The sequence below is a fragment of the Bos indicus x Bos taurus genome, chromosome 22, assembly GCF_003369695.1.
Source record: "Bos indicus x Bos taurus breed Angus x Brahman F1 hybrid chromosome 22, Bos_hybrid_MaternalHap_v2.0, whole genome shotgun sequence".
NCBI lineage: Eukaryota > Metazoa > Chordata > Mammalia > Artiodactyla > Bovidae > Bos > Bos indicus x Bos taurus.
In genome coordinates, this window is record NC_040097.1 from 43787810 (window position 1) to 43806665 (window position 18856).

The following is an 18856-nucleotide window of genomic DNA, read 5'->3' on the forward strand; positions in this document are numbered from 1 at the left end:
GTGTGGTTCCCGGTCCGTGGCTCTCAGCTCAGGGTAGGACACTGTCCTGGCAGGGGTTTGCCCTGGGAGGGGCCCAGGGATGGAGTCTGGACTCACATGCACCGTGCTGCGCCCTTGAGCGAGTTCCTTCACCATGCCAGTCCCAGGTTTTCTCAAGCATCATGGAAGTCGGTGAGGCTTAGCTCAGGGTCTTGTCGGTTTAGGTGAAGTCAGGTTGATCAGCGTGCTCTGTGCCACTAACTTGCTGTTCTTGGGGTCAGCCGCCAGTCGTGCCCTGCTGGCTGTTACTGTGGTGACGTAAGCACTCTGTCCTCAGTTGCACGTGGTTGGTGGCCTCGCCACGTTGCAGAGCGCTGTGGTGAGCACGCAGTTGGCTACATGTGTCTCTGGCACAGACTGTATGCAGTCTGTAGCCAGGGCAGTGTTCTCTGCACTGCATGGGTCCATTGGTAGCATTGTAGCCGTCTAGCAACACCTGCTTGTTCAGGGAGGTATGAGAGCCCTAATCTCAGTGCCAGACTTTGTGAACAGATGGCAAAAAGTGAGCTCGTCCTTAAAACCTCTCTCCTGCTCCGCAACGCTAGTCCCTGCCTTCCGTCCTGTGCTGGATCTTGTCTCTTCATCTTGGAGCCGTGGGGCCAATGGCAAGAGCAGACTGGTGACCCCAGGTTGCTGTCGAGCCATGAGGCCTTCTCTTTAGAAGCTCAGGTTCATCTGGTGCCTGGTGGGCAGAGGGTATCATCATTGTGAGCCGGTGGCACCTGAACTACGACCCCCGGTGGCCTGGCTGTCTCACTTTGGCCTCCATCAGGGATTCTCCTTTCTAATCTCTGCCAGCTCAGCATTTGGTGGTTTGTAGGGCTGAGCGTGCATCTCAGCCGCAGCACCATGTCCTTGAACAAGTCCCCTAACCCTTCCGAGGATAAATGAGGATAACACTGTTTATTTCTGGGTGATGTGCCAGGTCCAGCCCTGACAGGTGCTCGCTGTCACTGGGCCAAGTGATGGGTGCGTGGGAGGAAAGGCTTGTTTTGGCCAGATGCTGAACCGTTACAGTGATGCCTGGGCTCAGCAACATCAGAGCTGTCAAGAAGATGTCCCACCTGGGGGTCTGCATGAGGGCTTCCATAGTGTAGTTTTCAGTTTGGTTTTCAGACCAGGCTCCCCACTCTCAGGGGATGCTTTGGGGTCTGCAGACTGAAGTACTCTGCCTAATGGGAGAGCTCTGTATTGGCTGAGGACCCAGGTGTCAGCTTTCTGTATTAGTATTCAGGTTCTCAATAGGATTTGGTTTACAAAAATTGTTTTGTGCCAGAACAGTGGCACAATATCCTTTCTGCTGTCATTGGGCAACTTGTTATAAGACTCCTGAAACTAACACCGTTTGACCCAGTTATTCATTAGGCTGTAATCCAGCCAGCCTGGGCCTGCAGATGTTCATCATGTGAGTTTTATTTTTTTGGCCACACAGCATGTTATTTCCCCAAGCAGATTGAACCCGTGCCCCTGCATTGGAAGGCAGAGTCTTAACCACTGGACCACCAAGGGAGGTCCTTCATCACGTCCATTTATACCCAGCCAAACATGGGTAATATTTTCATTAATCAGAATAAGGATTACGTAAATAACGGCACAGCCACCCATAGTATTGTAGAATGAGATATTACACAGTCATAGAAAAATGCTTAAGGTGCTAATAATAAGCACAATACAAAATGAAATAGTAAAATCTCAAGTGTGTGAGAGGAAAAGTGCTTATACAAAGGATAAGAAAGAAATATGCCAAAATGGTAAGATGATACTATCTATCTCTGAATTTTTTTCCCTATTCTTCCTAGAATATCATGGACTGGATCTGATAGTCGTGTGTGTGTTGAGGGGAGAGTAAGGGGGGGTGGGTAATCAATAAAAATTCAGAAGCCTGGGGTGGAGGAGATGCCATGTGAGGGCACAGGAGAAGCAGCTTTTACTTCCTGTGCTTATGTTCTTGAATTTCTTCACCTGCCTGTATTACTTCATAACAAAATTAACATTAGCCAGACCAAGTCCTAAAATGCACTCTGCTGCCATTTCGGGAGTCTCCGTTGAGCCCTCTGATGAGTTTGAAGCCCAGACAGGAACTGTGGTGGTATCAGTTCTCTGTCAGACTAACTTAGGCTTTGACTGGCCCTTGAAAATGAGAAGTGTTCTGGGAGCACTTCCCTCAGGCCCCAAAATAGAGGGGGCTGAAAACTCCCCAGCACAAGTCTAATTTGTTTCCTTCTCGAGTGAGCGCCTGCTCTCACTTCACTTTTGGTGCCATCCCTTTGCCTCTCAACAGGCTCAGAAGCCCGTTGAGGTAATGAATGTCAGGCCTTGCCCTGGGTATCAAGGTTGTTTTAATTCCCTCCATTTTTCACAGTCTATTGCTTCTGTATCACACGCTGCTCAGAGCTGGGCCTGGAGCCTGCGGTGTTGATTGGAGTGCTTGAGTCTGAGAAAGCAGAGCACTTCACAGGAGCTCTGAGGAATAATTGGTGTCTCTTCTAAACCTGGGCTGATAAGCTCAGGGCCTCTGTCTGATATTTATATTTCTTCTTTCTCCCAGTGAGGCACCTAGGAATAGGCTGAAGTGTTAGGGCTGAGTATTGTGTCCTGACTTCCCGTCTACAGAGGGGCCTGGGGACTTAGAGTGAAGGAGGGCAGAGGTGGGGGGTGGATAAGAGCCACGTCTCCAGGACACAGGGGCTCAGCCTCTAGACTTTCCCCCACCAGAGGAACCTTTCCTTTGTTCCCAGGAGTGACCTCAGGCTGAGTGTGGCCCGAGGAGCTAGAGAGTCCCATGGGAATGTTGATGGCCTGTGGCTACCTTGACAGAATTCAGGCAGTTGTTCTGTTGTCTTTGGGGACTTCCGCAGTCTTGGACCTGTGGCCAAAGGCTTGTGTCCTTCAGAGTTTGTGTTGGCTCCGGCAGAGGACCTGAGAGGAATGTAGGAAGCTCTCCGCCAACCCCCCGGCCCTGGCCGTCCTGGCCATGTGGTGAGGGCAGGCCTCGTTCCGCCTGGATCGAGCTGCAGGGCTGCGCTGGGTCTCTTGCTTCGGCTTCAGCAGGAAGGTGGCACCGGTATGCTGTCTCCTGAGGGCCGTCAGTGCTCTGCCAGCTGTTTTCTGTGTATTATTTCATCTCGTCCTTAACCACTTGACAAATGAGAAAGTCAAGGCTGAGAGACATTCACTTGTTCACGGTCACAGAGCTGAGCTAAAGGCTGAGGTTTGAGGCTGGGAACGTTGGCAGGGCCCTTTTCACTCGTTTTCCCTTGGTTCCTGAGGTCTTACTTTGGTGGTGTTTCTTACAGCGTTTCACTTGTCGAGATGGGCGTGTGTCTGGAGCACCTGTCCCGTTCACTGCCCACGGTCCTTTCCTGCATGTTACAGTGCTCAGTCCTCACTGAAAGCCTGTGGGGCTGCTATAGGCAGACCTCGTTTTACTGCTCTTTGATTTATTAAACTTTACATTTTACATCTTTTATAAATTGGATGTTTGTGGGAACCCTGCATCAAGTCTGTTGGTACCATTTTTCCAACATTTGTTTACTTGATGTCTCTGTGTCCCATTTTGATAGCTTTCATAGTACTTCAAAATTTTTCATCATTACTGCACTTGTTATGGTAATGTGTGATCAGCAATCTTTGACTTAACTGTTCCAACTCATTGTAGGCTTAGATTTTGGTCAGCAATTTTAAGGAATAAAGCTTTTTTTTTTGGCCACACCACGTGCCTTGTAGGTTCTTGGTTCCCCAACCAGGTGTTGAACCGGGCCCACAGCAGTACTCTTGAGCCTTAGCCACTGAACCTCCAGGAAATTCCCTCAAGTATTTTTTATATTTAAGATATATTGGTTTTTTAAGACATCATGTAATTTCACATTTAATAAACTGTAATATAGTATAAGCCTGACTTTAATATGTACTGGGAAACCAAAAGATTTGCATGGCTTGCATTATTGCAGTATTTGCTTTATTGGAGTAGTAGCAGGGTGATCTTATGTGACTGGATAAGTTGCTGAGAACGTGCTGCCAGGGTTCAAATTGTACGCCACGCTTTTGTTCTCTGATTGTTGGCACTTCAGGGGCATATAGAACAGAGGAACCTGAAATGAAAGGAGAGGTGACCAGCAACCAGTGAGCACAGATGGGGAGAGAGAGAGGCGTGCAGGCAGGCGGTACCTCATCAGGAAGGGTCGTGACTAGAAACCGGAGGAGCGCTGGAGGTGCCTGCCCGCCCAGTCCAGTCCCCACTCGTGTCAGCTGGTGGCCACTTTCGTCCTCCAGCGCCCAGGGGCGTCTCAGGACACTGGGCCAGGAAGAGCGGTGGTGTAACTCTGCCCTTCTTTTCCAGGCTGTGAATTTTTCAAGGAATATAAGGATCGGGATTACATGGCTGAAGGGCTCATTTTTAACTGGAAGCAGGTATGAACAGTACCACTTGTCAGCTTGGGTCTTCTGTTCCTTTGTGAAGGGAAACCAGCTAGAAAATTTTGAGGGGAAAACAGCTACCCTTTTCGTTTCTTTTCTCTTCCCTGAATGAGTCTCATTTTTTTTCTCTCCCTCTTCTCATTAGATATACATGTTTAAACTCTTATCACATACTGTTTTCTCTCCCCCTTTTAGTTTCTCCCTTTCTTTAAAAAAGTTTTCAGGGACGAGGTAGGAGAAATGCTTTGTCTTTGCTCCACCACCTCCTGTGGGAAGAAGGGGCAGCCTTCTGGTCCTCCCCAGTGGGTGGGAGCAGCCCAGGAGCTGCTGGAGGCTGAATCTAGTCCATCACCTCCGTCTCAGCAGCAAACACTCAAATGGCCAATTGAAAAACTCCACTTGGCAACAATATCTGGTCCCTTTGATTTTTTAAGCTTTCCCTCTCAGGGTGGCACAGGCATCTGGCTCAGAGAAGGCGAGCACTGTCAGGGGGACACCCTGCCTGCCCATGATAGCTGCAACTTCAGGGCCTCCGCCTGTCACCATAGCGTCTCCTGGTGGCCAGCCTGTGTCTCACAGTGTCTTTCTGTCCCCAGGACTACGTCGATGCCCCTCTGAGCATCCCTGACTTCCTGACTTGCTCTCTGAATATTGACTGGAGCCAGTATCAGGTGAGGGGACCCCTGGTGCCCAACCCACAAGCCCCTCAGGCAGAGGTCTGAAGGCCTGGCTCGCCTCCAACCTCTGACAGCCTCGGAAAGGAGGAGCTGCTAGTCTCTCTGACTCTCCTGATTTGCTCTTGGCCCAGAAAGTCAAAGCTTTCTGAACATGACTCACTGAAAGATTTGCATCCACCAGGGGGTTCTGTTTCCAGAGGAGGACTGCGTGGAGTTTGCTTTTCCGGCTCTGGGACTTAGTGACTTTTTTCATTTTACCTTTTAAATGCATGTTCCATCAGAGGAAGTGCAGCGCTCCCTGACCTAATTTTCTCATAGAGACCTGAAAATTATTTCCATTGTACATCTCTCTTGTTACTGTCTGCCGTGGAAGGGGCGCCAGTCTTACTGGATGAACCCATCTGTCTACCACGTCTGGCCCACACTGTACAAGCCCGTGGCCCATTAACAGTCTCCTTGCCACCTGCTTCAGCCAGGACAGGGAGCCTCATTCTGCCCACTGCCTTCCCCACGCCTATTCCCTCTGCCTGGCTGGCCCCCCCCGCCCCAGGCTCCTTTTGTCTGGCTGACACCCTGCCTTCAGGGTTTGGCTTGAGTGTCCATTCCAAGAAGACTTGCCTGATGTGCCTCCTGTCCCCATCCCTGGGAAGTTAGATGCTTGTGTTACATTCCCATTAATCCCTGGGCGTGTCTTTCTTGGAGTTTTCCACTGAGCTCTAGTTACTGATTTATAATTGAGCTGCTTCCCCATCTTCTGTAGACTGAACACCAGGAGGATGGGGAACCATGGCTTGTGCATCCTAGAACTGAAAATGGCCTGGAGCCAGAAGGCTGAGCCACTGAATACCTAGAAAACATCCTGCTTCCGTCCTCTTTTCATCTGCCCCTGGGTCTGGACAGTTCCCATTCAGCCTTGAGATCTCCCTCTCCCAGAGGCCCAGCACCCTCTGTTACGCAGCTCTGTGTTCCAGTATCACCTTGGACTTTGTTATCCTAGTAGCAGAGGGTCTGTAAAGGCAGAGGCCATGCTTACCCTGTTTTTTTCTTGTACGTGTGCCCCCGGACACAAGGCAGATGCTACATAACTATTGGCATGAGCCAGTTATAGGGGTTTTGGGTCTTCTCTGTGTAGGTGTTTTTGCAAGAGAGGGGACTTAAGAACGAGAGCTGATAGGTTGTTTGTTGTGTCCCAGAAAGGTGGAACAGGCTGAGGAGCCTTGTTCCCTACTGTCAGGCCCCAGTCTGTCCCCAGACAGGCGGCACAGCCAGAGAAAGCGGCAGGCCTCCTCCTGAATCTGTTGTGTGCAGAGCCCTCAAGTAGGCTCCACCCAGCCACCACCGCTCTCTCTGCTGGACCGTTCTTTGCCCTTGTGCATACAGATCTGAGAACCACTTCCTCACCAAATTCCCTATAACTGTACATCAATGCTGTCAACTATGTTGATAGTATTGATGCTGCCAAGGAAGTCTGTCTCTTTGGGAAGGATCCCTTGTGTGTGAGGAGTTGTGTTTAGTGGATAGAGGCCCTGGGTGTGAGCTCCTTCGGCTGTTCTCACGGGGCTCTGTGACCTTGAGCAAGTGACCTCACTTCCCTCTGAAAGCAGAATTGACAGCACCTGTTTCAGAGTTGTGGTGAGGTTCAGATACGATCACTGCATGAAAGTGTCCTGTTAACGGAAATGCCGGACCAACTTAGTGATGATTGCGGGGGAATCCTGGCTTACTAACTTGGGAGTGAGCACTCATAAAGCCCCGGGCACGAGGGTAGGGGGCAGGGCCTCCCCCAGCTCTGCCTGCTCTCTGGTGTTGCTCAGCCAGTTGGCCTCACTGCGCTTTGCTGTCCTCTTCCTCAGCCAGGTATGAGCTTGGTCCTTTCAGCCCCTGCACTGACTCTTCAGCTCCCAGGCCCGTCCACCCATCACCACTCCCTTCACCCTCTGCCGGGTCACCCAGGCCTGGGGCTCTGGGCCAGGCCTCACTTGGCGATCCACATCTACAGTCTTTCCCAAGTGTCCAGTCATGTGCACACCTGAAAGTCAAGCTGCCCAAAATGGAATTGTCAAAACCCACAGCACCCCCAGGCCTTCCACCATTTACCCAGATGCTCAAACTCAGAATGTTGGGGATGGAGGCTCTTATCCCTCACTTGATGGCTAGTTCCCGTCAGTTCTCTAAGTCTCTGCCCCAGGGATTTTCTCCAGTCCTTCCTGCTTCCGTCTCATGTCACTGGCCTAATACAGGCTACCATCATCTAAGGGCTGAGAGTGGGGCCACACTGAGGGGCAGCCAACTGGAAGTAAGGAACCTAAGCATGTGAACAGGGCCTGGCAGAGAGCAGTACTTAGGTAACGGGCCAAGATTGTCATTCTCACTCCATCCTTCCACATTCCATCTGACTTTTCCTGTTATCCTCAGAAGTCCAAGGACCCTCACATGGCTCGAGCTCATTCTGGTGACTCATTGGCTGTCCCCTCCCTCTCCTCCAGCCACCCTGGCCGTCTTCCCTAGAGAAGATGCTCTGCAACTTTGCACGTGCTGTTCTCTATGCCAGAAACACTGGTTGCTTCCCTTAAACCCTTTTCTCACATGCATGTCACCATCTCTTAAAAGCCTTACCTAATGGTCCCCGAGGATCAGGCTAGGCTCATCTCCCCTTACATGGTTCCACAGCATCTTATAGGGCTTCTTTTAGTCAGCACGCCTGCAGCAGTTCACTTTGCCTTCCGTTCCCTGCAGCCGCGAGAGCTGGGGTTGTTCACTGCTGTGTGTTCACTGCTGTGTCCCAGGGCCAGGCCCACAGTGGTGTTCACTGCAGTGTTCCCAGCGTGCAAGGAGCAGTGCTGCCCTCTGAGTAGCCGAATGGAATCCCCTAGAGCTCTGCTCTTTGATTCTGTGCCCAAAGACCCCTTCCAGTGGCTGCTTCTCCTCACACAGATCCCTGACCATGAACAGGCAGTGAGGGAACTTTCCAAAGGGTACCTCCTAGTCCCTAAGCACTAAGCCTTATAGATGCAGAGCCCTCATTGGACTTGATCTAGGAGAAGAGACAACACATAATTGTCATCTGCATAGAAAGAGTATTGGCCAGTGGCTACAGAAGAAGACTGTATGTAGATAATGGGGCTGGGCCTTTGAAGGATGAGTAAGAATTTGCCGGCCAGGGGAGACTACTCCAGGCATACAAATGTAAGCCAGATATGTGGTACTTGGCTCTGCACCCGGAGGCTTTTTCACGGCACACATGGGGTGAATCAGAAATGAGTGTAGATTTTCATGCATTTCCAGGGTCCTCTTCACATTCTGTACTCTCCTTAGACATTCGTTTCCTCACTCTCGTATCTGAGGAAATAGACATCACAGTGTAGCGTGTGACTGACCACAGGCCTGGGTCCAGACCCCAGCGCAGCTTAGCTGTGTGACCTCGGGCTTCCGCCAACCCAGTGCTCCCCAGGCTGTGGTTCCTGCCCACCCCCCCCCCCGCCAGGTGCCATGGCCAGTAGCGTCTGCTGCCGCTTCCTGGTCGTTCGTGTCCCCTTCAAACAGCTGCTGTGGTTGGGGGGCCCAGCAGGCTCATCCTTGGTGGCCCCCTGCCCTCTCCTGGCTGCCGCAGCCCTCCCCCAACCCGTCCAACCACTCTGCGCATCTGCTGCGAGTCTCCTGCTTCTCCTGCTCTTTCTCCTCTGGGACTCACAGTGAGGAGGAAATCTGTGGACAGTGGTGTATCTGACACGTTGAACCAGACAAGCAGAGAGACCCCCAAGCTGCCATGGGTAATAACTTTATTAATGTGGTGCTGTAGCAGCTTTCTCTGGAGCCACTGAAAGTGGGTCAGGACTCTCCAGGGTCTGTGGGAGGGTCAGGTAAATGAGCCTGTTTTAAATTCCTGGGAAAACCATTCCAATTACAGGTGCTGTGTTCACCCTCCCTGTGGGAGCACTCTTGCTGGCATTCACCACAGCCTCTCTGCACAGTCCAGACACTGAGAAGCAGTTGTGTTGAGAGACTGTCCCCAGCTCGGTGGGGCGGGGGCCACAGAACTGGGTCAGGCCCCTCCGTGGAGTTCCAGACTCCAAAGTGGGCTGTTTCTCAGAGTGTCTAGTTTAGCCCTTTTGCTTGGGCTAGAACAGAGGTTCCAATCTCTAAGAAGCTTTTGCTTATTTTTTTATCTCCTACCTCATGGATCTCCTGTTTTAAAAGTTTTGTCTGCCAGACTGCATTTGTTATTCATCGAAAGACAGTATAGTGAGTAGCAGTAAAGAAGCGATTGATGAGAAGGTTGATATTTTCCTTAGTTTCTCTGATATAACGGCAGATGAAGTAGCTCTTGCTGTTTGATGACAATGGCCACAGGCTTGAGGTTCTTTGTTGACTTCTGTTAACTCCCTGGACAGCTGTGCTTGGAGCCCAGGACACACAGGAGGTTAATATCCAGCTGTTGCTAGTGGGTGTGGGGGTGTGGGTTGCCCGGGCCTCTGCATGGCTCCCCTTCCTAGCTCTCACTTCGGGTGAGAGCGCACCTGGGTGGGCGGTGGGCCCGTGGGAAAGGGTGCAGGGACATGTGGGGAGTGAAGTCACAGAGAATCTGGGGTACTTTTTGCCCCAAAATAACTTATTGGTCTTTTATTTTTTAAATATTGTATAAATTCCCATTATGAGTTAAATACCTATTCCTGGAATCCTTTTTCTTTTCCAACAGAGTTGGGACCTGGTGCAACAAACACAAAACTACCTGAAACTGCTGCTTTCCATAATTAACAATGACGGTGAGTCCGCCTCGGCCTGCCTCAAGCCAGTGGATGTTCGGGGTGTTCCCAGGTCTTGACAGCACCTGTGTGTGATTGTTGGAGCCTTTTACTCTATGGGAGAAGGATATGGGGATTCGCTCATCATTGGCGGATTTATTCCATGTTCTCAAAACCCTAGAAAACAAAATTATGAACTTCCTACAATCTGAAGCACACACAGGGTGTTCCTACACTGGCTCAGCTGGCCTTTGAGCTTTGAACCTCAGCCTTTTGTGTGGGGCTGCAGTGGCCTCTTCCGGTTCAGAAAGTTGAGAGAAAGTCAGCCTTGGCTTCTTCTTGGTCACACACAAGCCCATGGCAGGCCCCTTCTCTGGATGGTGCTCCAGCTGGTTTGCTTTTGGTTGAATAAGCCCATGACGCGCAGTGTCCTGGGGCAGTCTGACTCTGATTGCTCCTTATCAGTTAGGACTTGTGTGAGGTTGCACTTGCTTGAACAATATAACCAAGAAGGCCCAAGAGCAGAGCCAGAAGACAAATAGCGGAAACTGTCTCTCCTTGTCTCATATCCACTGTTTAGTTAGCTCAAAACCGGCAGTCATTTCAGACTTGTCTCCTGCCACCTTAAATCCTCCAGAAGAGAGACACAGTCTCTGTCCCAGAGCTCACACTCATTGTCTCCGTTTGGGTCAAGTGCCCATCCTTAAACTGTGGCGGGCTGGGTGGGACATCCCCTGCCTGCCCCTGGAGCTAGACTGTGGTTCTGGGGTAGCCTGGATCTCACCCTAGACCTGGGTGGTAGCACATCCCCTTCTCATCAGCCTGTGTTTGCTTTTCTCCTGGGCCACCTGTCCTGTGTTGCTGCGTAGACGACAGCGGGCTGCTGGTACACTGTATCTCAGGCTGGGACCGGACCCCCCTCTTCATCTCTCTCCTGCGCCTTTCCTTGTGGGCTGTGAGTACACATGGGCTGGGCTGGGGGTCAGGGAGCCTTCAGAGGCCCTTCCAGGGTCTACCCTTGGGGAGCTCTGAGCCTGTCTCCAGAAGCAGAGAGGATTTGGCATGAGGGACCTCAGGTGTCCAGAGCAGAAGTTGTAAAGTTTGACCCTGTTCCTGGGCTGTGGGGCAGCCTGGTTGTTGGGGTTCTATGGGTGTGGTTCAGCCCCTGAGGCCAGGAGGGGGCCTCTCTCTCTGATCTGGACACGTCTCTTCCAGGACGGGCTCATCCACACGTCCCTGAAGCCCGCTGAGATCCTCTACCTCACAGTGGCCTACGACTGGTTCCTCTTTGGGTGAGCCTTCGGGGGACAGACAGCAGGCCGTGGAGTGGGGGCAGTGCCTCAGAACCAAGTGTGTGCGTGGGTGTGGGGGCTCCTGTGACAGGGTTGAAGGTGAAGACAGTCCCACCCCCTTGGGAAGACAGGAGGCGCTGGTCAGGCCCCCCGAGGCTGTGGGGCCGGTGCCATGGGCTCTCCCCGTTCTCCTGCCTGCGCACTGCTGGCTTTGACTTCCTTGCCTTCTTGTTTCAGGCACATGTTGGTAGATCGACTCAGCAAGGGAGAGGAGGTGGGTACTGCTCACAGTTGGCGAGCACGTGTCAGGGCTCCGCAAGCTCTGGCTCCTGTACTCCCAAGAGGGACAGGATGACGGTCGGTTTGGCATCCACACTTTGAGGCAGTTCTTTGCCTGGTGTGTGCTGGGGCTGGGCAGCATGGCAGGAAGAAATCCAGCCCAGCAGCCCCCGCACTGCACCTTAGTCCCCTGCTCTCTCAGGAAGGACACTTACCTGTGACCTTCCTGTGTCAGTCCTCCTCCCCTCTTTCTCTGCCATCCTTTTTATGGCTGACCTTGTTTTCTGCACTCAGCTTTGGAAGTAATTCACAAGTCGTTCCTGTGCCCCTCACCCTTACCGCTGAAACCCAGAAGCTCTTCCCTGTCCTCTGTCCTCGTCACACCCACTTGGCGACTTCAAGCCCTAGGGCCGTCCGTGCAGGCAGAGGCCTGCCTGCCCCTCACCACCAGCCCAGGCCAAGTCAGGGGCCCTGGGGCCCCTTCCTGTCTGGGCACTGTCCCTCCTTCCTCCTCTCTGCCCTGTCCATACAGCATCCTTTTTGTAGCCTTCGCCTTGTTACTCTTTTTTCAGCCTGTTTTCCCTACACGCAGACTTAGAGTCAGACTTAAGTGTGAACCCTAGTCATGCCACTTATACCTGGGTGATCTTGGAAAGTGTGATTAACCTTGAGTCTCCTGGTGTCCATCCTGCCGCCTCACAAGGAGAACGAATCCAGATGCCCAGCGTGGGAGTTGCACGCAGTGCTGTCTCTTTCTCCACACCCCCACCCCCCATTTTCCTGAAGCATCCTCCTCCCTTCCTGAGGCTGTCTCTTTCTGGGATCTTATCTTATGCCTTCTTCTTTTGTTCCTCCCTCTCAGCTGCTCCTCTCCCCTTGCAAATCTCTTCTGAGCACTTATCGCATCTGCCAGAACTGCAGAGCTCATAAGCCTGTTCCTCAGAGGCCTCCGTGAACTCTGTCAGAGGCGGTGACTTTGGCACGGAAAGCTGCACACACAGTCCCTTTGCAGCCTCTCGTTTTGAGACTTGCCAGGTGCTGATGCCCCAGGACCTACTGCCCGCCCACCGCCATGCTGTCCCCCATCCCCCGAGGCAGGCCAGGTTTCACCTCAGAGACTGGGCGGAAGATGCAGCTGAGCCCAGTGGGTTCTGGATTCAAACCCTGGCCATGTCTCAGTATAAACAAGAGGGTCTCCTCAGCCAGGAGGGCGGGCAGAAGGTGGGCTTTTCTCTTAGCCCCACCTTCTCTCCCTCCCACTTCACACACTCAAGATACCGATACTTTAAAAACATGCAAAAGGCTAGGACCTGTTAAACAGCATTCTGTACCCTTCCTTTGCTTTTGAGATTCTCCGAGCACATTAGCATATTAAAATCTGAAAAGTCTGTAATGAAGACATCTGTTTCATTTTATCTAACAGGGAATTCCCTGGCAGTCCAGTGGTTAGAACTCTGTGTTCAGAACTCCATGCCTTCATTGCTGAGGGCCCAGGTTCAATCCTTGGTCAGGGAACTAAAATCCCACAAGCCAAAAAAAAAGGAATTTTGTAACCAAGTTTTCAAACTGAACTGACCTTGGCGCTCTCCCTCCTCTTTTTGAGGAAATCTTACCAGGCTCTGGGATACTCTGTAGGTGTTTCTCCCAAGTGAGGGGTGGATGGACCACACCTTTCAGAATCACTGCAGAGACGGAGCATCGTGTGCACTTCGCAGAGGCCCGATGGACATGGGTGCTGGCTGGAAGGAAAGAGCGTTTGCCCACAGAGACGAGGATGTGGATGTGGGGCCAGAATTCAGGGCCTCCCCTTGCCTTGGCCTGTCTCAGACTTCATACTGACCCTGATCTCTGAGCAGTGCAGTCTGTGGGCCTGAACCACACTGTTTCTGGGTATTTCCCGTACGAAATCTGATTCCTTACCCTTCTGTGGTGTTCCTGCTGTGTCTTGCCTCCAGATCCTCTCTCTCCCAGCTGTCCTTCCCTGTGACCCTCTCTCCATGGTGTTCTCAGGAAAGACTGAGAGGAAGAAGTGGCTGTTATCTTCATCCTTTTCAGTAGCTTGAGAACACATGTGTGGAACTTGAAGATGGTTTGAAACATCCCTGGCTTACCCTCGTGCGTTCTCAGGAAGGAAACATAGTCCTTTCCTTCCTTGCCCAGCCTCGGCATGCCTGCCTGAACTGCTACGCCCTCTCTGGTACCCATTCTGCTTCCACACCAGAATATCTGACAGGGTCCCCAGAGCGGGGCTGCTGTCTGGCAGAGGTGACCAGGGTCACTGGCTGCCCTCTCCTGGGAGTCTAGCCACTTAGATCCTTCTCCCTGGGGAAGACTATCTTCTCATATGTGCTGCTTTTTGGTCTGTTTCTTAGATTTTTTTCTTCTGCTTCAATTTTTTGAAGCATATCATCTCTGAAGAGTTCTCTGCTCTGAAGACACAGAGGTAAGGAGAGACCTGCTCTTGCTGGAAGGCAGGTGCACTGGGAGGGGCCGTGCTAGGGCAGGTGGTCTCGCTTGCTGTCTTCTCCCCACCCTGCCTCCCTGCATGTTGGGCAGGCTGGCCTTCCGTCCCTGCCTTCCCTCTGAGGGCAGATAGGGGTAATTGGAGAGGGCCAGAGGGTGAAATGGCACCCCACTCCAGTACTCTTGCCTGGAAAATCCCATGGACAGAGGAGCCTGGTAGGCTGCAGTCCATGCTAAGGGTCAGACACGACTGAGCGACTTCACTTTCACTTTTCACTTTCATGCATTGGAGAAGGAAATGGCAACCCACTCCAGTGTTCTTGCCTGAAGAATCCCAGGGATGGGAAAGCCTGGTGGGCTGCGGTCTATGGGGTCGCACAGAGTCCGACATGACTGAAGCGACTTAGCAGCAGCAGCAGCAGCAGCAGCAGAGGGTGAAGAGGCTCATCTTGTGACTAGGGGTGCAGGGCACATTGCTAGAGGGAAGGGATGGGGAGACCCCCAAACTGCCCTTGCCACCACCTCCAAGGCCAAAGTTCTCCTCCCTGAGTTGCTACAGAGGTATGTCTGTGCAGCCCCCCACCACAGAGCAGCCTGCTCCCAGTTTGGCACACATAGGGGTCTTGGCCGAGTGATGCTTTAGGGCTCCTGTGAGGATTGGTGTCTGTGCCGTGTTCCCTCACCTTCCAAATCCAGGCCCCTAATGTGTTGAGCCAGACTTGACCTCTGAGGGACCATGCTGACGGGCAGGAAGCAGGCTTTGCTGGCCTCCCTGAAGTGGGCCTTGGCCTTTTGCAACAGGCTAGGTAGGACCTGTCTCCATGAGTTTCCACTGAGTTGGAGCTTCTTTTCCAGGTGGGCAGCATAGTGGGAGACAAAGGATACCCCCAGTCCAATCTGGAGCTCACTGTTCTGGCTTCTGTTTATAGGAGGAAGAGTTTGCCAGCTCGGGATGCAGGCTTCACTGTGGAAGATATCTGCATGCTGAGTGAGTCATGGGCCCCGGCAGACTTCCTCTGTGCATCTTTCTGAGTATGGACCACATAGAGATTGTTTGTTCTAGAAACTTCTCTCTCCATTTGTATGGTGTAGAAGAGGTGGGGAATCGCTCATAGGAGAAGATAATATGCTGACTGATGGTCCTGGCCTCTTTTCAGGGCGGAAGGACCGTGGCAGCACCACCAGCCTTGGCAGTGACTTCTCTCTAGTCATGGAGAGCTCCCCAGGAGCCGCCGGGAGCTTCACCTATGAGACCGTGGAGCTGGTCCCTGCAGGAGCACAGACTCAGGCAGCTTGGTGAGGGCCAGGCTGGAACTGAGCTTGCTAACAGCTGGGAGCCAGGGCTCCAGCTCCAGGGAGCCCCAGGAACAAAGGGGCCCCAACAGTAGGCCTAAGAGCTCAGCTACCTGCCCTGCTGTCTCTACTGGGCCTCAGAGGCCAGCCATCTGGTTGGGGAGGGATGCTGCCATGCTGGCCCAAGAGCATCAAGGGCCAGTGCTCCCTGTGGGACAAAGGAAGAAGCTGCAGGGCTGGGCAGACAGGGTGGGGTGAGGGGAGGGTATTAAAGGGACTTCATGGGGGCACTCCCTTGTATCGATTGCCAGGGAGGTGGGGCCAAGCTTAGAAAAAGAAAAAAGTACTGAGTACGAAATGATGGTTGCGGATCGGGAGCTTGTTTGAGGGTCAGCTCCTTTGAGAATCAGATGACTTTTCTCCCTGGACAAAGGGCTCGAGATTTTGTACAACACTTGGAGGGAGGGGCAGTCCTTAAAACTGTTAGTTCAGAATCTGTTGCCCAGCATGTGCACTGAGGCCAGTAGGTCAGTGTGTTTGAACGCCATAGTCCCTCTGTGAAGACCCAGCTCTCGCTGCCTATAGCCAAGCCCAGGGGAGTGGTGAGTGTGCCCACTCCCATGTGGCATTTTTCTGGTGGAAGTAAAAACTGGACCCAGAGACTCAGCTCAGGTGAGCAGAGGGTGGGCCTGACGTGGCCCTTCACCAGCAGCCCTGTCTCCCCACCACAGGAGGAAGAGCCACTCCTCCTCTCCACAGAGCATGCTCTGGAACCGGCCACAGCCCTCCGAGGACCGCCTGCCTCCCCACCAGGGACTGGTAGAAGCCAAGTCCTCCAGCTCCTCGTCCTCGAACCATTCTGACAACTTTTTCAGGATGGGTAGCAGTCCCCTGGAGGTCCCCAAGCCCAGGTGAGGAGCTCCAAAGTCCTTCCCTCTTGATAAGACTGGAGCTTGGGATTCCAGGGCATGCGGCCTGGTAGGTGGTATATCCAGGAGACCAGAGGGGATCAACAGACTTGCAGGCTCACCCACTGTTTGTGAGAGCCCTCCTTCCTGGAACGCTGGCCGATGTGGACTCGAGAAGGTGGAGCAGTTGTGATGTGATGGGCAGGGAGTCGGGGCTGCCACCACCTGCTGCCTTTGCCAGGTCTCAGCCCCTGAGAATGCCACGTTCTGATTAAAGAGATGAAGCTGGATCCTCTGGAGTTGCTTCTGGATCTCCCATTCCTTGTCTGAATTGGTGGGGCATGGAAGAGAATGGCTAGTAGGGAGTCAGGCTAGATGTGTGTGGCTGGGGTAAACCTCACAAGACTGTACACCCGGCAGGAGAGCAACTCAGCTAGGACAGACAGGTGGGCCTGGAATGTGCTGCAGAAATCATGTTTCTCTGGTGAGATTAAAGCTGAGCACTGGGCAGGTTTAGGATTGAGGGATGGCCTGGCATTTGGGGAAAGGATTTCCTCACTGACCTCATACCTTCCAAGTCATACAGCCAGGGAAGAAATCCTGTGATTTATTTTTGTTTTCTAAAGCCTTGAGAATGTCTAGTCCTTCTGGAAAGAACAAAGCAGTGTGTGACTGAAGAGGTCCTTAACAAATGCCAGGGAGGAAAGACCTTTAGCAGAAAGATCATAAGTGTTGAAGTCCACTCCAGATTCAAGCCCAGCTCTGTCAGATTTTCCAGAATTTCAGGTCTCCTTGTAGCAGACATGTTACCAAAGAGGAAACTGAGCCCAAAGGTGGCAAACTTATTATATAAGGAAAGACCTGAAACTTTGGAAAATCTTCCTTCGCCATCCTCTGGTTTTCCCTTTCTGGGCAAAGACAGGCAATGGAGGAAAGTGGGGAAGAGCGCCCTCCCCTCGCAGGCTGAGCGGGTCAGCTCTAGGCGAGTAGGAGCTGCACTGTCCAGAGGGGTCACTTGAAGGTGAGCCCTTCAATTCCGAGCACTGCCATGTCTGCCAGTGCTATAGCTGAGTCTGGTAAGCAAAGGCCACAACCCCTCTGTCCCCACGGGTTGGTGGAGGCAGCTGAGCAGAGGTGGCACCCAGCAGATAAGCCCCCTAGCTGTGCTCGTGCACATCCTTGGTGCCGCCCCATGTCCATGTCAGCTTTCCTCAGGGCTGCTGTGGGGCTGCCGTGGCACCGCGTGACCCTCACTCTTGCGGGCTGGAGCTCCTGTTCACCATCCCTCCTTTTCTGCCTGTGCAACATTGCTGGACAACTGGGAAGGAAACCAGAAGATTCCCCTAGTCTCCTGGGTCCTCCTGGTCTTAAGTGTCCAATTGTTAGGGCTCCCTACTGAGGCAGCACCCCACCACTCACCTTAGCTCTTAATCATTTTCTTCTTCCTGACATTCATTCCAATTTTGTGATCATTTCCCTCTGTCTCCCCGGTAGTTTTCCACCTGCACTGGGCTCAAATGCTATGGCTGGTCCAGGATGGTCAGAAGGCTGAGGAGGATTGGGAGTGTCCTTCTGAACTTGGGACTGTGTGAGCTGGGGCCTGGTGGAGGAGGCTGGAATCACTGAACCAAAATGGGGCACAAGGCCTTGGAGAGGCATGGGGTGGACTGCTGTGTGGTTTCTGATGGCTCTGCTGGGCTGTTCTGACAGTACTTGCTTGTAGCCAGGCTGGACTGGCTACAGGCTGGCTAGGAGACAGGGTTCCAGATTGGATGCTTGTTTGCCAGGGGTTTTGAAAGACGAGATTCTGATTTAGAGCATTCTAATTATAATTATGTATCTCCATTAACATTAAAATTAATTTAGTCCTTCTTATCTTAAAGTGCCTGAGGGATTCTGTCATTAGCTTTCCTGCTACTCTTAGGAAACAATAACCAATCAGCTTTTTAATGCAGCAGGAGGAACTGTGTGGAAAGCTATGTGTGACAGCCAGAATTCCCCTAATAATATGAATTCTCTGGGTTTCATATGCTGCAGAGTCCTAAATTCTACGAGTGTATCTTTTTTTTTTAATTTTTAATTGGAGGATAATTACAGTGTTGTGTTGGTTTCTCCCATACTACCATGTGTGAATCAGCCATAAGTGTACACTGGGCTGAGCTCCCTGTGTGATACAGCAGCTTGCCACTAGCTACCTATTTTACATATGGTAATGTCTGTGTTTCAGTGTTACTCTCTCAGTTCATCCCACCCTCTCCTCCCCACCCACCCCCCACCATGTCCATATTAGCATATCTCGTTTAAGGTAGGACTGCTGGCAAAGAAAGCAATGGCACCCCACTCCAGGACTGTCGCCTGGAAAATCCCATGGATGGAGGAGCCTGGTGGGCTGCAGTCCATGGGGTCGCTAAGAGTCGGGCGCGACTGATCGACTTCACTTTCACTTTTCACTTTCATGCATTGGAGAAGGCAATGGCAACCCACTCCAGTGTTCTTGCCTGGAGAATCCCAGGGACAGGGGAGCCTGGTGGGCTGCTGTCTATGGGGTCGCACAGAGTCGGACGTGACTGAAGCAACTTAGCAGCAGCAGCATCTGGCAAAAAAATTGGGGGAGCTTTGTCCAAAGTTAAGAAATAGGTGTCGGGTTAGAAAGAAGGTTCTGTGGGGTGCTGATTCTTAAAGTTCCAACCCCATACCCCTGGCAAGACTGGTGGCCCTTTTGTGTCCTTAGTTGTCACTACAGTAGC

The 18856-nt window shown here is 52.2% G+C and overlaps 1 protein-coding gene across 5 annotated transcripts in view; it reads left to right on the forward strand.

The window, feature by feature from the left end:
- MTMR14 (myotubularin related protein 14) overlaps positions 1 to 18856 on the forward strand; it is a 44679-nt gene that overhangs the window by 18693 nt on the left and 7130 nt on the right. For 4 of the 5 annotated variants that reach the window (XM_027522195.1, XM_027522198.1, XM_027522199.1 and 1 more), the window contains exons 8-17: positions 4379 to 4449; positions 5052 to 5126; positions 9829 to 9895; positions 10744 to 10829; positions 11090 to 11166; positions 11404 to 11440; positions 13818 to 13888; positions 14838 to 14896; positions 15066 to 15204; positions 15933 to 16112. In XM_027522195.1, the coding sequence (XP_027377996.1) occupies positions 4379 to 4449; positions 5052 to 5126; positions 9829 to 9895; positions 10744 to 10829; positions 11090 to 11166; positions 11404 to 11440; positions 13818 to 13888; positions 14838 to 14896; positions 15066 to 15204; positions 15933 to 16112 (862 nt within the window). The remainder of the gene's footprint in view (positions 1 to 4378; positions 4450 to 5051; positions 5127 to 9828; positions 9896 to 10743; positions 10830 to 11089; positions 11167 to 11403; positions 11441 to 13817; positions 13889 to 14837; positions 14897 to 15065; positions 15205 to 15932; positions 16113 to 18856) is intronic. The other variant, XM_027522196.1, reaches the window with a different exon arrangement.